Source organism: Telmatherina bonti (genome assembly GCF_933228915.1).
Source record: "Telmatherina bonti genome assembly, chromosome: 12".
NCBI classification, from domain to species: Eukaryota; Metazoa; Chordata; class Actinopteri; order Atheriniformes; family Telmatherinidae; genus Telmatherina; species Telmatherina bonti.
In genome coordinates, this window is record NC_136610.1 from 8,054,054 (window position 1) to 8,071,901 (window position 17,848).

General features: G+C 41.3%; 1 protein-coding gene across 1 annotated transcript in view; it reads left to right on the forward strand.

Annotated features, from left to right (window-relative positions):
• The window catches only part of ccdc69 (coiled-coil domain containing 69), a 32,097-nt gene extending 14,584 nt beyond the window's left edge, over window positions 1–17,513 (forward strand). Inside the window, exons 2-9 of the mRNA XM_079250014.1 lie at window positions 1,995–2,058; window positions 8,452–8,609; window positions 9,021–9,108; window positions 11,517–11,590; window positions 13,281–13,382; window positions 13,500–13,619; window positions 13,714–13,811; window positions 17,301–17,513. Of these exons, the coding sequence (XP_079106140.1) occupies window positions 1,995–2,058; window positions 8,452–8,609; window positions 9,021–9,108; window positions 11,517–11,590; window positions 13,281–13,382; window positions 13,500–13,619; window positions 13,714–13,811; window positions 17,301–17,469 (873 nt within the window). The 3' untranslated portion in view covers window positions 17,470–17,513. The remainder of the gene's footprint in view (window positions 1–1,994; window positions 2,059–8,451; window positions 8,610–9,020; window positions 9,109–11,516; window positions 11,591–13,280; window positions 13,383–13,499; window positions 13,620–13,713; window positions 13,812–17,300) is intronic.
• Window positions 17,514–17,848: the final 335 nt, after the last annotated feature.

A 17,848-nucleotide genomic window follows, 5' to 3' on the forward strand; every position in this document is an offset into this window, starting at 1 on the left:
CACTCGAGGACCGGAGTTGCCGACCCCTGGTATAAACTATGTTTAGGTGAACTTCCACAACCTACTGCAGTTATTCTACATTGACCTGCAGCCGGAGCCGACTGCACTGCATCGGGAGCGCGCACCGCAACTGCTTTCGCCGTTAGTGTAACATCTCATAAACAGAAGGATTAGGCTAATATGAACTCAATAAAAAGACAAAATACCATGTCCACACATAGCATACAGCCCTACATGTTGGAACCTGAATCCGACCCTGAAAACGAAGTGGAAAACAGCAACCCACAGCAACGAATGCAGCAGGATGTCTCTCTTTGGTAAACTCACCAGCCATCGTTGGAAATAACTTTATCCCACGTTTTCCACCCGCCTGATGTATTTGTACATGCCCTTGTTAACCAGTAGAAGGTAACCAATCACCGAACCTTATCCCCCGGGACGTCACAAGGATTTCCAAGTAGAAAAAACTCTCTAAAACGACGCGTTTTTCGTCGCCATGGAAACCGAACGGAGAGAGTACTGGAACTCAAACTCAAACTCAAACATGCGTTTAGGTGATAAAAAACAGTGTCGTTCACATGTCTGATGAGGATTCAACACTGTAACACTGTAGAAAGCTCAGAAAACTCCAAATACCATCATAGCACCCCTTTAATTTAATATGAATTTATCTAATTAAACTAAATTGTTTAATTTAATTTATTTTTGTTAAATACCTCACAGGACTATTTTGTTACTGTTACAGAGATTAAGAGCAAGTTCTTTTTCAGAGCTGCAGTTTAGCAAACAAGGTCTGTTAATGCAGATTATGTTGCAATCAAGCTAATAAGAAAAGCTGAAGCCAGACGGACTGTCAGTGTTTGAACAAGAGCTGTGTTGCAAGCTGAAAAACAGAAACGGGGCCATGATGCGGCGGAGCATTTCCATCAGGATCATGATGTTGGTAATCTCCACCCATATCTCCTTCGTCTGTACCTCCAGCAAACACGTCTACATGTGACCTCTGACTGGTGTGTCCTCCTTCCCTTTCAGCTCTGAGGATGTGGAGGATGCTCTGCCTAGTTTTAAATCCAAAGCACTCTGATGGTGCAGCAGGTTGCTGGTTTTTGTTGTGTTCACTGGGATTTAGCCCAGCTTGGTGTAGTTCATGTTGGATTTCTGTTTCTGGCGTCTTTTCTTCAGTGTGGTAAGTTTTTGTTGGGGTTCAGTGTTTTTTTTTTCTGCTTCTTTTCTTTCTCATTTTCACCTTCTCCATGTTTAGTTTCTTCCTCCTCGGTTTCTTTAGTTTCTTGTCGGGTCGTCACCATTCCTCATCCTTTCCTTCGTGCTCCTCACCTTTACCAGTTGCACAGTTTTAGTCGTGCAGTTCTGGTGTCGTTGCACCTTTTAGAATAAATCACAGTTTCCTACATTCGCCGCCTTCTGCTTCATCCTCCTGTGTGACACAACTTTGTCGCTTCCAGCAACAACTGAGATCAGAATTTGCAGTAAACGTCTGTTTAGCCCACATCTACCCCTTTAAAACTAAAAACATCTTCATCGCTGATTTCTGAAAAGTACTTTAGTAGTTTTTGTGTTATTTGTTGTGAGCAGGAGTGGTTGTGTTACATCAGCGGAGATCGTATCCAGATCCAGAGATTAATACGGTGAAGACTAAAAGGTTCAACGATTTCCTTTCAATAATAGTAAAGAAGTTTATTTTTTTTCTCAAGCAAAACCTTGAGATGGACATCAGAAACACAGTTCTTCATCTCCTCATCATCATCTGTGTAGGAGGAAACGCCCACACGGCCGTTCTGTGGATTCCTGGGAAACATTCAGGCTTCGACTCGTTTCCACCTGCTTCCATGTTTAGTTATTATTTTCAGCGATCTTGTTGGTTTCTCCGTTTCTTCCTCAGCTTTCTATGAGTGGATTTAGTTTCCTGCTTCGAGCTGTTTGGACTTTTATTCTTGTGTTAATCAGTAAAACTTTTTTGTTCTTGTCGTTAACAGAAGAAGAGTAAAGGAAAGAAAGGAGAGAAGAGTCAGAAAGGAGCTAGCCGGCGATATGAAGGAGGTGAGTCTTTGTTTATTCTCTGGTTGTTTCAGACTGCGGTTTCCTCCTCTCACTGCTTCACAGCTCACCTTCTCACTTCCTGTTTCCTCCTCCGGTTTCTGTCACCGTGAGAACATATCGACACATCTCTGTTACCAGCAACGCTTTTGTAATGTCTGCTGGTTTCATTTTTTCATTTTATTTATTCATCTTATGTGACTTAGAAGTTTTATCTGAACCAAGTGGATCTGTGGAGCTTTCATAGATGTGTGACCTCCTAAGCAGGTTGGAGTCGGCTGTGATGATGCTCCTGTCCTGATGGTGTTTTGCTTTGCATTTTATCATTTGTATCGGTGTTTCTCCTGCTAAATACCAGTAACAAATACCTCTGTAACTGTAACTGATGATGTTTTAACCTCTTGGGGCTCAGCGGCCACATACGTGGACATCACTTTTTAGCTCTTATGCACACAAACCCACATATGTGGACGTAATTTTTCTGTAAAAGTACAGAACATCAAAGCATAATCCTTTGATTTTATTGTAATTGGGTTCAAACAAGCTTAAATAACAAGGTAAAACAAAAAAACATGCTTGTACCTTAAGAGGTGAAGATAGTAGTTTAAATTAGTTGATAGAAGCATTGGGACCAATCGGCCGTTAAATAGCATCACATTTGCAAGTCATCATCCGTGTCTTTATAAGAATGTTAATTCAGCTTTAAAGATCTAAAGTTAGAAAGTAGAAAGTAAGAAACTTAAGCAACTTATAGTTGCTTTATAAGTTAGAAAGTTAGCAAATTGTCATAAGAATTGTGCAGATTGCTTTGTCTGGATATCACTTCCAGTGACTGTTTGGTCCACGTCTGACCTTTTTAGACCAGACAGTATCTCCAGACAACCAATACGCCATCATGTTTGACTTGAACGCCCTTCACAGCTTCATTTTAGGAGCTTTCTGCGTCCAGTTTTACCGCTCGGCATTCTCCACACACAGCTGCTCTGTTGGGTATAAAGTGGTGCAGCAGTGAAACATGTCCCCCCTCAAACAGTTTCCTCCTGGACCACATTCCCAACATTGCTTAGCCTATTTAAACGCACAAATTCCCAACATGAGAAAAATAAAGAACAGTTTTTAGTATGAGCTGGTGTACGGATCGGACCTAGAGCCCAGTCATGATGCTAGCTACGCTAACTAGCCATATCGAGCTCGTCAGGTGAGGGTGATCTTTGGTTTCACGTAGAACAGGGCTGTCAAACTCCAGTCCTCGAGCGCCGGTATCCATCAGGGTTTTGTCGTTTCCTTCTACCAACACAGCTGATTCAAATCCAATGGATCCAGCAGCTTCTTGTTGACCTATTTATTAATTTAGGTCAGGTGTGTTGGAGCATGGAGACAAGAAAAACCTGCAGGATACCAGCCCTCCAGGGCTGGAGTCTGACATGGATACCGCCCCTCCTACCCTACAACTGTGACTTACAGGTTTAAATAAAAAAAATTGACACTTTTTGTCCTTAGGTACCAAAATGGTTCTTCTTGTAAAAGTGTCATGAAATCTAATTTATCTTTTTGTTTTATTTAATTCAGATCTCATCAACAACTTTAGACTCAACCCCAGATCTAAAAATTTAATTAAACTCTTTATATATTTAGAGTTTTATGCCTTTGTTGTCCTAAAAATATCAGAATTATAATATATGAGGATCTTTGGGTATCAAAAATGTTTGCTTATAATGTAAGTCAGTGGAACCGAATCGGTCCTGAGGTGGAAGGTGTTGCCATGGTGCTTGTCCCCTGTTGTAGACTAAAGACACGTTCACATCGGCCTTTTTGATCCAAATCTTCATCCATTCGCTCAGAAAGTCCGCTTTGTTTGGGGAAATGTGAACCCGCCAAACAAATTCTGATTCAGAAAGAACAAATGCAGGTCTCAATAAATACAATAAATGTATAAATAAGTCAATAGTAATAAATAAGTAACAATAAAAAGCCAAAACAGCGATAGTTTTCGTCTCCATGTTTAAGTCACGTGTAGAAGAAGCAGACTTTTCTTCTTCATGTGGATCTTGTTCTCTCTTTTGCTAAATACTAGTGCAGCGCCACTTCTGGTGGGAATGGGGATTTTTGGCTAAGTTTGACCAAAGTGCAGCGTGAACATGATCTCAGTCTGCATGAATACACCTTCCTACAACTCAACCGAGTCCCCAATCGAACCGAGTATAGTGGACTATCCTGATGGGATGCATTCTAAACACAGTTGAGGGGATCATGCAGTTTTAACCACAATAATATAGAAACATTCTGGTCAAATTGAACACAATTAGCCTTTAAACTGAAGACTATGTTGAGAATCAGTCACATGAAATAAGCAGAAAGTATTTATTCGGTCCTTGAAAGTACGTCAAAGTTTAACAGCCATGCTGTTTATTATGTGTTTATTAGTTTTCTCTGAGAAGCGACGAGCCTCCATCACCTCCACCCTCCATAGTTTCACCTTCGTTGTAACTTTAAGATTTTCTCTCTTATAATGTTGCATCATAAGTTAGTTTTGCAACAACTCAAATAGGTGATCACTTAGCTGTGTGATTGATCAACGTGACCGAGAGTCTGACTGTGGGAGACTGAAACGAACATCTGCTGTGACATTCTGAGTCACGCAGACTGGCGGTCCATTAACTCCTCGGCGCTCCTCGTTTCCTCACTTCCTGCTGTTTATGAGCAGTTTAACTGGCAGCACAGAAACCTCATGTCAGACGTCCTTCCCTGAATCACAGCCGCTGCAAGTTCAGAGCAAAAACACGCGTTTTTCGTCTTTTTTCAATCAGATTCGACTTATAAAAACTTTAAATTTGCTTTAGTTGGATGTTTCTATCTAACTTCCCGCTCCGTGCTCCACATGATAAAGTGTAAAATCACCTCCGATTTGCAGTTTTCTGTTTGCCTTCATAGACACCAGAATGACCTGCAGAACTTTCTGACTGATATCAAACATCATCAAACCCGAAGCAGTTTGTTCGTCTGCCGACAAGTTTCAGCCTGTTTCCTCTGAAATTTGTTCTGGGATTATTAGAAAATGCAGGCATTAAAAGAAAAGATAAAAGCCTTAAAGGCACAACGGTTTTCTCCTTTTTGTTTTTTATCAGTAAAGTTTTTGGTTTCGTGTTTTTAGAGTTAACTTGACGCTTACAAGTGTTGTGGAAGTTTGTGTTGAGATCATCATATTGAGGCAAAATGAAGACGTCATTGGAAATTAAAGTGTGTGTGTGTGTGTGTGTGTGTGTGTGTGTGTGTGTGTGTGTGTGTGTGTGTGTGTGTGAGAGAGGACTCATGTGCCCACATGTCGATGATGTAATTGACTGTTGGGATAAAATTACAGTGTGAGCCCCTTCCTGAATGTGTGTGTGTGTGTGTGTGTGTGAGTTTGTGAGGACCAGCCTGAAGCCAGGTGTTGTTGTAGGTTTTGTTGTGTTTCAGTAAACATAATTATCAGAACCAGTTTAGTAAATTCATTTACTGGAAGGTGATATTAATCACACATCTGGAAGATCACGCCGTCGCCATACTGAATCGGCCCTCTGTGGGGGCTTTAGCTCTTAAAACTCCACAAGACTTGTCAGCACCTCCAAGTGCTATCGCTTATATTAACAGTTTCTCAGAAAGGGTAGCGTGTAGCTCTGTTGGGTGAATTGTGATGAATAGTTTACCCTTTAGGGGATCTACAGAGGTTTAACAGCCATTTATATGAAGTCCAGGAGGTTTACAAACCAGCCCTAAAAAGTGGCGTTTAGAGCTAAAAGCAAGCAGAGCGCAGACCTCTGCCAAGCCATTGTAATATATATTGCAAGTGATTCTGGGCTTTACTTGTGCGTTAGAGATAATAGAGATAACTTCTTATCTGTCCGCCTGGATCCAGGTGACGATCTTAATCGCCCCCAAAATCTAATCACTTGCTTCTTAATTAATTTTTTAGCTTCCTTTAAATTAAATCTGTCCATAACTTAACAGACAGTCGCCACCGATTACATCATTGGGGGAGGTAATGTAATATTTTACATTAAATTGCTCAAAAGAACAAAAAAAAATTCAGCAACAGTGGAAGCATTGTTATGTAGTTACCAAATTATGCAAAAGGTACTTGAGATAAAGCAGATAAAGAATAAAAGAAACTGTATTAGTATTATTAGGAATAAAGACAACAGAAACATACAAAATAAACTACATATAGGAATATTTTAGTGTTTATTGATTTATTCAACGCTGTTTATTTTAGTGTTTTCAACAAAAATACTGTTTTCTTGGTCAGTAGGTACTAAGCTGAAAAAATATTTCAGTGGTACATCACTGTAATGGATTTGAGAAATCCACATTTCCCATGTTTTTGATGGGTATTATGTTGGGTTTTTTTTGTTTTTTTTTTAAAGCACAACCAATCAATCATTTGATAATGTTTCCCACTTTAAATGGTAAATGTCTTGCACTTAAATAGTTCCAACCACCCAAAGCACTTCACACTAGGGCTGGGCAATATGACCTTTTAGTAATATCCCGATATTTTTATGGCATGTCACGATATACGATATATATCTCGATATTTACCTTAGCCTTGAATGAATGCTTTGGTGCATCCAGTCACATCAGTAAGATGATTTTGTGTCTACATTAAAACATAACTGTTCATACTGCATCAACATATACTGATTATACATTCATGCCAAAAGGATGAAATTTTAACTAATCAAATTGATTAAAACCGTATTTATTGAACAGTTAAAGCAGTGGCACAAGCATGTCATTTTAAAACAAAATAAAGTGCCTTTGCATGATGTAATAAAGTGCATAACAGCAGTAAGAAATAAAATGATAAAGTTCTTTCTTGTATAATTGAGCTACTGTAATAACACTAAAAAAGTGCACAGATTTTCAAAAAACAGTAAAATGAAAATTAACTGCCTGACAAAGTGAAAATGAAAAGTTCACAACATTTTTTGGGTTTCTTCTTGTGGCATAAATCAAAAGTTTAAAAATTAGTTGCATTTTGTGCATGGTGTGTTGTACCTTTGTGGCGACACTTTTGCGACATACTTTGAATACGACAGTTGTTTGGTCAACATCCTCTCTCCTGTATCCAAACCACCGCCAGATGATGGATCCTGGACTATTTTTCTTCGGAACATATTCTTCCTCCTCCATTTTTTTGTAACTCGCACTGCTACCGCTACGGCGTTCTCTGCTAGAAAAGCTGCTACACGCTGCCTCTCACGATGTAGCACGTAGCTCACGTTATGTACGTAACGAGGTGCGCTTGATTTAACTCTCTGTGCAAAGTGGTGCAGAGAGTCGAGGAGAAAGGAGAAAACCCCGCCCACAGCTAAAAACAACTGCGTGACAACAGAGCTACTCGAATATGACGAATATAAACATTTTCTAAATCCAACAGGGGGCTAGCCACGATATCTAGAGTATATTCGATATATCGGCCAGCCCTACTTTACACTAGATGTCACAGTCACCCACCCACCCACACACACACACTCATTCCCCAATAGGTGCATTGGGGGACAATGAAGGGTTTGTGGTCTGCTAAAGTGTCTCTGGGCATGACTACGTTTACCTTCCAGTTTGAGGACAACCACTCTTCCAAGCTTCACTAACATATTAGGCTCAAAATACACCAAAAAATTCACTTTTATTCTAAAAAAAAAAAGAAAAAAAGTTTAATTTATTTAAAATAAAATCCTGCAAGTATAATTCTTTGCAGGTTTTAGTAAAAGGACAAAGATTAAGAATGGGTTCAGGAGCACATCTGGCTGCAGGGGGCTGAGTATCTGCAGCAAGCAACAGCTGTGGGGAGAGGGAATTGTTTTTATAACTCCTCTGTTTAAAAGTAATTTCATATCAAATTTGTCATATTTAGGGGCGTGTCCTTTTAATTGACAGGTACCCAATCTCCCGCTTCAAGGAGGAGGAATGTAAAACAACTGTAGTCTTTAGCCGGTTAACAACGTGATTTAACTTTAACCGTTAGCTGGTTAGTTTGTTTTAGCTCTGTGTTAGCTTGGTTAGCTCCTGTCAGCTCTGTGTTAGCTTGGTTAGCTTTTAGCTACAGGCAGGTAGGAGTTCACTCGATGTCAGTCATCTTCAACATGCTACTCGCCCCCCTATAAGCTCCACCTCTTTGCCTATTTTTGTATGTTCCGGAAGAGACGTTACGCTTGACGTTTCCAAGATGGCGATGGTAGGAACCGCCCACCGAGCTGCAATTCAGCTCTTCAGAAACCTACGGCTGATGTCACGGAGGCTCCGCCCATCTTTTATATACAGTCTATGATCTGCAGTAACCGCATCTGCCTACAGGGGTTTGTGTTTTTATTTGATTTTCATTTATTTCAGTTAATTGTTTTAATGTTTTTGCAGGTAAACCTGCGTCAGGCGAGTCGGACGTCTTTCTGGAGAAACAGCTGCAACAGTTAAAGGAAGTTTTCTCAGCCAGTGGAGACCCAGAGAGGGTGGCGCTACTGAGAGATCATACCAATGAGGAAGTGTGTGCTCTCGTCCTGGCAATCCTCGATAAGGTGAGAAGATCTGCGGTCAGTAAAAGCTTTCTCACGGTCTCTGCAGCATCAGTATCTGAGACTAAACATTACGGCTCAGTCGGGCCGGGCTGATGTCTGAAACAACGCTCATCTGTCTTTACCAGTTTAGGATTTTGGTCCAGTAGAAACATTAAAGCACAGAGATGGTTCATCTTCTCAGGCAGTTTCCAGTCCCTCAGGCTGAAGACACACCTGTTCTCTTCTAAATAATAATGATGTTGATATAACTCAAACAGCGCCATCTAGTGCTGATGTTACTGAAATTTTCTGAAAATCCAGCTGGAATTTGTGCCAATCTGAAAGGAAACAGTTTGTCATTGTTGAACAGATGTAAGATGCTGCGAGCGGCTCGGATGTCCAGAAAACCTCCTGTCTTTGTCTGATCTGCAGGTGAAAAGTGAGACCGCGGCTGAGCTGAACATCCAGTATGAACAGAAGAGTAAATCTGCAGCCGAGGAGCAGGACCGCCTGGTTAAAGGTCAGTTTTTTTATCTCTGCTGTCATCCATCAGTCCGCATGCTCTTCTTATTTTAATTTGTGTACACTTTGTCTCTTCCTTATTTTTATGTTCTTCATTTTCTGTTTGTGCAGTTTTTGTGTGTTCTGTAGTTGCCAATGACTTTTGTAACCTTTTAGCTTAAGTTGTTCAGATCATAAAAACATGAAAGACTTGAGGACACATCAACAAGGCAAATAACAGCACAGGCAGACCATTTCCATTGCAGGTTTTAAAAGATTAAATATAATTCAAAGCCACTGATATTTAATAAAATAGAACTGTTGAAGGAAAGAAATGTCACAGTTTTGACTAAATCTAAACATTTCTTGGATAAAAACGATCACTTTATAATCTGTACTGTTCACTGATTGCGCCATATTTGAATTAATGTGTTGAGCTTTGGGGAAACACTTATAGGAGCTCCTTACAACCATTATATATACAACAGAAAAAAGCTAATAAGGTTGTCTGCAAAGTTGGATATCAAGAACATACAAATGATATATTTTGGAAGTTAAAAAGATTAAAATTAAGTGATATGGTGGAGTTACAAGCAGTAATAACGTATAAAGCTAGAAATAATTTGCTACCTGATAACATAGAAAAAAATGTTTTTTAATTGTGAAGGTGGATATAATCTGAGGGGGAAATTAAATCTGAAGATTTTCAGTGTAAGAACAACTATGAAAAGCATGTGCCTTACAGTATATGGTGTAAAATTATGGAATAATCTTCAGGAAGAAAGTCAAATGCTAATTAGAAAATATAAATGAATGTATGCAAACCAGTAGGATGAATAGGTACATATATGTATGTAAGTATATGCACATGTAGGTGTATGATGTGGGTATGTACATAAGTATATGTGCATATGCAGATTTCTGAGAGAGAATAAATATATAGATAGGTGAATGATCACCTATAAAGGTACATATGTCATTGATCTGTGCCTGTGAGTGTATGTGCATGTGTACATGTGTATTTATGTATGTATATATGCAGATGTGTACATGAGTTTGTATGTGTACATGTCTATATTTATTATTTTTTGCATTTAGTTATTACTTTTCCATGAAAAAAGAAGAAGAAAAAAAGAAAACTGACTATTTGAGGGATTATTTTAACAACTGCAAGGAAGAAAAGCTTATAATTGTAAATGGGGGCAGGAATACATAAGCATTGCTTCATCCTGCTCCTTTTTGGAATAATTGCTGCTTTTTTAACCTGTTTAAATTGTGTTAAATTGTCTGAAATAAAGAAATATCTAATCTAATCTAAGCAAGGCAGTATATTTGTGTGGCTCATTTCATGTTCAAGGCAATTCAAAGTGCTTTACATTAAACATTAAAAGCATTACAGCAGAGCACAGGAGACATCACTGATAACAATTAAGGTTATTTATAAAGCGCTTTTCTGGAACTCAATGACGCTTTTTAAAAAAATGAATAAAATACAGTTAAAAACAGGGTGAAAATGCAGCAAGCACATAAAAAGCAGAGATAAAACACATAATTATAAATGATTAATATAGTTGGGTGAATTCATATTTGAACATAGCAAAATCTTTGTCTCTTGTGTATCGTAGGAAGGATTCCAGAGAGTCGACTTCTATTAAAAAGTTGAATAAAAGCAAACTTTCATAAGAAAACTCAAAAACAGAGAATGCATTCAATAAGAGTTGCAGTGTAAGGAGTGAAGTCAAATAGATTTTTTCTAAACTCAGGCTGTTCTTGAACGTGTCTGTTTCCACACGTGAGCTTAGCGGTAAACGGTTTACAGCAGTGTTTTTCAACCTTTTTTGAGCCAAGGCACACTTTTTCTCATTTGAAAAATCACAAGGCGCACCCCAAACCAAAATGTTGTTGTTTGTTAACAAGTCCATATAAGTAATATAAAGTTCGTCTTGTCAAAGCCTCTTGAATAGAAATCAGATAAACACAAGAAGGTGGAATTTTATTATCTTTCTCTGGGGCCTGTTTGAATGAACACAGAGCTGCTTTTTAGACCAATTAGGTGAAATTTCTCAGGGCACACCTGATAATCTCTCACAACACACTAGTGTGCCATGGCACAGTGGTTGAAAAACACTAGTTTACAGTGTTTCCTCTCCACCGAGGGCTGCCCCTGCTCGTTTCCCTATCTGGTCCACATGTACCTGGCCATTCATCTTCTTTAAACTGTTACAGGGCAAAAAGGGCACGGGTGAGGGTGGTTGTGGGTGGGTGAAAGGGGACTATGGGTGTATGTGTGTGTGTTTTATCTATTTTGATGTAAATTTTTTTTAATATAAAAAGCACTTTGTATTGTTTTTAAGCACGAAAAGTGCTAAACAAATAAAGTTTGATTTGATTTAATGCGTCTGTATCATGTGTTCCTGTTGACTGTAGAGCTGCAGACCAGACATGAACTGGAGAAAAGTCAGCTGACAGAAAAGTTTCAGGCGGCAGAAACTCTCCTCAAGGTAAACAAACGTGTTGCCATGACAACACATAGAAGCTGCTTTGTTTCTAGGTTCATGTTTGTTAATAATTCAGATTGATTCAGACTGTGATAAAATCTGCTCTCGAAACAGAAAACTTCTTTCAGTTCTAAGGTTTTGTTTATTAGGGTAAAAATCAATCCTCAACAGGTCCTAAAGTTCACTCCACTCGCGTTAGACAAAGCGTTGCTTCGCCTCATTGAGGTTTGCATCTCTCTGAACGTCAACCCGCAGCATGTCAGTCTGGTCGAGGTCTGGACTCTAGATCATGTCACCACGTTGTAGATCTGCTGCTGGGTTTGGGATCGTTGTCCTGCTGCACGGGACGGTTCCAGCCATGCTTCAGCTGTGCAGATACTGCCACCACCGTGCTGACGGTTGTGGTTTGTTCAGATGCAGCTGTGCAGCCATGTTCATTTCCGGCTTTCTTCTGCGACCCTTCCAAACAAGCCGTACTGGTTCACTCTTTTTCCTAACTGGACTGTTGTGACTTTTAATACTTAAAATGCAAACTGAGCGGCAACCTCCGGTGAAAAAATAGTGAAGCCAATGCAGAAGATACAAAAACTGCAGTTCCCCCTTCATCCACTAGGGGCTCCAAAACAGAGCAAATCCCCATAGACTCCCATGTTAAAAAGACCAACTTCACAGCAGAAATAAACACGTTTACAGACTGGAACAAAAATCCATTTTAGGTTTAATAGGTCAGGTTTACCTTCATGACAACTGTGGGGGGAGTGAATTTTTTTCCAGCGCGCTTGTTAAAAATGAATTTAATAAAAAAAAAAAAATTCTGCATATTTAGGGGCGTGTCCTTTTGATTGACAGGTACCCGATCTCCCGCTTCAGGTAAGAAGAACGTAGAACAACCGCGGTTTTTAGCTGGTTAACAACGGGACTTAGCTTTAGCCGGCTTACCTCCGTTAGCTGGTTATCTCCGGGTTAGCTCGGTTAACTCTTAGCTATAGGCAGAGCAAAGATCGCTCGTTGTCAATCATCCACCATGACGCTCATGGCCCCCCTCTCAGCTCCACCTCTTTGCCAGTATTTGTATTATCCGGGAGAGACGTATCGCGTGCCCCTGCCAAGATGGCGATGGTAGGAACCGCCCACCGAGCTTCAATTCAGCTCTTCTGAAACCTACTGGTGACGTCACGGAGGCTCCGCCCATCTCTCTATATACAGTCTATGACGCAGACTGAGTCCTGGAGAGTCTGAGATGTAGCGTTTGGGTTTTTTACTGTTTCTCTTCATCACCCAGTCTGGCTTCAGGCTGAACTTACTGGGATGTCCCATCCTGGGACTGGAAACTGCCTTGAAAGTTTTCCCATTTGGCAATGACCAACAATGTAAAACTTCTCATTACCATCTGCACAATGATCCGTTAATCGCAGCCAGGTGTGTTGGAGCAGGAGCAGAACAGACTCTGGAGGAGCACAGTTGGACTCCTGTGTTATAACCCTAACCCAGATTGACAGACAGTCGCGTGTCTATCATTGCTGATGTCTTTCCTCGTTGGCCTTTAAAGTGAAAAAAAGAGCATTTAATAACCGCTGTCTGTCATCACAGTTTGAGCCGTTTGCTCTTCGGTCTGATGTAACACCACCTAGAAGTCAGAACATGAAAGTCTGTGTGTTTTTCTTCTAAAAGTTTGTGTTTTACGTGACTAAAGGGAAAAGTGGAGGAACTGACAGCAGAACTCCAGGTTTACAACGAGCTGAAGAGACGAGTGGAGGAATCGACCTTTAAGAAGGACCTGCAGAGGAATATTCAGGTGTGTTTAGTTTCATATCTGCACCCAAAAGGATTTAACATCCTGCTCCCGTTTCTGCAGTTCGATGCAGAATAAAACGGTTCATTTAATGTCCTGAAACTGTGACGTTGTGTCCAGGAACACGGCAGCCCTGGTGAATTCTGGGAGTCCGAACAAAAGTCTCTGCTGTTTGTCATTGAGATGAAGACTGAGCGTGTGCAGGAGCAGAGCAGGAAGCTGCAGCAGATGGATGAGCTGGTATGTGCACTGATAAGGTTTCTGCAGGTCCTCTCACCAACCCGGTTCTGTCCAGAATGTTTGCTCCTCACGTTTTCTTCTTCTTGACTCCCAGGTAGAGAAGAACCTGTCTCTGGAAGATCAGATCATCCACGTACTGCAGCAGAACGAGGACCTGAGAGTGCGGATAGACAACTGCCAGAGTCTGATTCAGTAAGCGCTGCGACTCGGTCACATGTTGGTCTGCTGCCACCTGCTGGACACAACTCTGTCCAGCAGTCAGATGAACGGCGGTGGTCATGAAACGGGGGAAAAAAAGCATCTGAAAGAAATATAATCTGACTATAAGAACATAGACATCCTGCCTAATGTGAAACTTGTTCAAACAGCTTTCATCTACACTTAGAAACATCCGGATTAAGAGAGAAAAAACACAAAACATGGAGGAATCACTGGAGGAGTGAGCGAATTCTGACGTTAGACCAGACTGTGAGGGTAACTGTCTGTGCAGAGATCCCAAACAGCTTCTTGCTCCTCTGATTCAATTCAGTTCAATTCAGCTTTATTTGTATAGCGCCACTTCACAACAATGTTGTCACAGGGCACTTTACATACACATCATTTCAAGCCAATTTATACATATCCTATAATAGAAACCAACTGATTGCATCGAATTATGACTTGGATCCAATCCCCCATCCTGAGCTGCACACGGCGACAGTGGGAAGGAAAAAACTCCCCTATAACAGGAAGAAAACCTCCGGCAGAACCCGGCTCAGGGAGGGCAGCCGTCTGCCTTGACTGACAGATCCTGAGTCGGTTGTGTCGTTTTGATTGACAGGTATCAGATATCATCCAGGGCAAGAAGGCAGAGGGTGGCACCACGGCAGTTCTTAGCCGTCTAACAATGTGCCTTGTTTTACCCCGCCTACTATCCGCTCTGGATCAGCTTGGTTATCGCTTCGCTACAGGAAGCTCAGAGTTTGATGCTATCAGGCAAGGCAAGTTTATTTATACAGCACCTTTCATGTACGAGACAATTCAAAGTGCTTTACATGAAATATTAAAAGCGTTACAGAAAAAAAAGCATTAAAAAAATACAAATAACAGAATCATAATAAAATCATAGATCATATTAAAGTAAGTAAAAGCAGAATAATTAAAAGTTACTGTGCAGATGTCATGCATAGGAATTTATCCAGCTCACTTCTGTGTGAACGTAACCGGAGGAGAAAAAAACTTGCAGTTGTGTCAGTCTGGCAGCTTCGTGGTTACATGGATTTAATTAGGCGAAGACGATGTCAGCCCAGATCTTTCTCTCCCTACTGCTGATGATTGGTGAGATGGAAGTAAACATGTTGACATCAGGATAATCCTACCAGATCCCATGATTAAAATGCAGATTATTCATGTAAATCCGCCAGTTAAAGCCCTTTGTGATTCAGCTGTACGGAAGGAAAATATTTCCATTGTTTATTTGTGCACAAGCTTTTTGCACAGATCTACCTGTTCGCAGTGTTTTCACCCACTTTTATCTACTTTGGATAAAAAGCCATTTCCATGACAACACTACCCTACAGAAGAAGATCTGGGGAGGATGTTCAAGATAGGACCATGATCTCAGATTTGGAGGTGACGATCCTCGTCTCAAATGCTTCAAACTCAGCTGCGAATCGCTATGGCGATGACTATGGCGGTAGTCATAGTCATCAGCCAACAGAACCACCGACCCAAACCCGAGGCCACCAGACAGGATTCCCTCAACACCTCGGCTGTGCCTAGAAATTCTGGCCCTGAAGGTTATAAAGGGAATCGGTGACGAGGGGCAGCCTTGGTGGAATCTAGTCTTCTCCAGTACTGATCGACCAGGGTCTATCAGTACAGGGACCCTTTCCCCTTGTTCATGTGATGTTGCAAAAGTGTGTCAACCAGGGATCCTCAATCCCAGTCCTCAAGGCCCTGCAGGTTTTCCTAGTGTCCCTGCTGGAACACAGCAGACTCAGACTCAGGCCTTGTCCACACATTATTTTTGTCATTCACACTAAAACGCAGATTTCTGCCATTAAAAAACGATGGTTTTAAAAACCTCAGACCCAAAGTGAAGATGTGTGAATACTCCGTTTGCACATCTGCATGTATAACCGGGGGTTTTAGGTTTTTAACCTTCACCGTCGGCGACAGAAAATGCCATGACGTCACGTGTGCGACCTGTGTTCATGTAACAGAGGAACTTGTTCATGCGCCTGTACTTTTATAATGTATAAAACAAAAACACATAGACGTTCTGGGGAACTGCCTCAGCCGCCGTCTTTTATTATTAGTCAGCAAAGTCACTTTCACCAACAACACAGAGCAGACTTCCAGTCTGGCCTTTTCAAAATAAAAGCGTAGGCACACCCAGGGCCGGGTTAAAAGTGCACAGGCCCCTGGGACCAGAGTGTTCCAGGGGACCCCTTCCCCATCACAGCATTTTGAAAGTTGTGAAAGATACACTGTGAAATGACATTTCTAACATCTCTCAGCCAATGGTACCAATAGTACTAGACGCTGTGGTGTAACTATCTGGCTTTTATTTACATTTTGCTTCATGTCCAAACTGCTGGTGTTTGCCCCACATGGGCCTGTGCCCAATATGTCCATTGGATAATCCGGCCTTGGGCACCCCGCTTACTCAACACATCAACTCTTTTACATTTAGACCAGCATGGACGTCCTCGAAACTGTGATGGTTTAATCAGTTGTCCAGGCACTTGTGTTTGTTTTTACAAGCTCTAATACCGCTCCACGTTAAATACCAACAGCAAATGACGACATTAAGGACAATTATTTTCCACCACCTGACCAGATCACGTTGGAGGCGTGTTTCCTGTTTTGCAGAAGTGACATCGTGAGATGGAAGGTTATTCTGATTGGATAGGATTAGAGGCACGACCGCCGCCGAAAGGTTTGATGTGCTTATGGATGTAGTTAACGCGGTTGTGCGGATTTGTGTGGATGGATTTGTTTTTGAAAAACAACGTGTGGCTGAAGGGGGGAAGATGTTCGGTTTTACAAAAACCTGGCTACATGTGGACATGGCCTCAGACAAGTTCTGTAAATTCACATTGATTTAAATAAGGTTTGTTGCATCTGGAACGCTTGGAAAACCTGCTGGACACCAGTCCTCGAGGACCTGGATTGAGGATCCCTGGACCAAGACACTCCTACGATATCCAGAGTCTTTGAAGAACTCCAAGCAGATTTTGTCCAATGAGCTTATTAACTATCTGGGAGCCCACCTCCCAGACTCTGTTTCCTCATTAGAAGACATAAAAAACTTTCAGAAAAACTGCTCAACTGCGTTTACACAGTGACATCAGCGGGGATGCTCCCACCTCTGATGAAATCTCATAAGTTTTAGCTTTATTTTCACACTAAGATGGTTTACATTGGGGGTACGTACCATCCAGAAGGTTTTCCATGCATTCCTGCTTCAACACCACTGAATCAAACTAAATGCTTCTATCAGGTTCTGCACAGATCAGTGTTGGAGCAGTGATAGATGGAAAAGCTGCTGGACTGAGAAAAGCTGCTGAGATATTAAATGAAAAATCCCCAAAAGACCCCATGAGGCTCAGTGAGCCCCCCATCAGTCTGGTTCCAACCAGAGCACCGGCTCATCCTGCTGGAGTTTCATCTTCCTATCTGATCTTCTGTTTCCAGGCAGTTGTCGAAGGAGCAGCAGGAGGTGAAGGTAGCGCTGGAGAGACAGGTAGCAATCAACCAGAAGCTGTCCTTGGAAAAAGAGCAGCTGATGTTCAAACTGAGACACAGGGACTCTTGTCCGACCATCCACCTGCCAGCCATGATGCAGGAGATCGCGCCCAGATGACCCCGAGCGGCTCGGTCCGGTTTACAGACTCAAACTGAGCCAAGAACCAGAACTTGTGGACTCATGTTTAATGGCTCTGCTGCTGCATCCTGTCTGCATCAGCAGGACGTCTCGGGTTCTTATCCAGCAGGTTCTTCAGGTGTGTGTTCGTCGTTATACTTTGATCCTTCAGGTCATGGTGGTAATGTTTCTGACATCTGATTACTAGAAATGAGTCTTTTTTTTATTATTTTTTTTAAAGAGTTGCAGCTGCAGACTGTGAATTTTTGTTTCCAACCTCTTCATGTCACTCGCTGACAAGCAAACGGGGGTGTTTAGTTGTAAAACAGCAGGTGGCGCTGTAATCCAGAAACAGCACCACGTTTTATTAAGTCTCGTG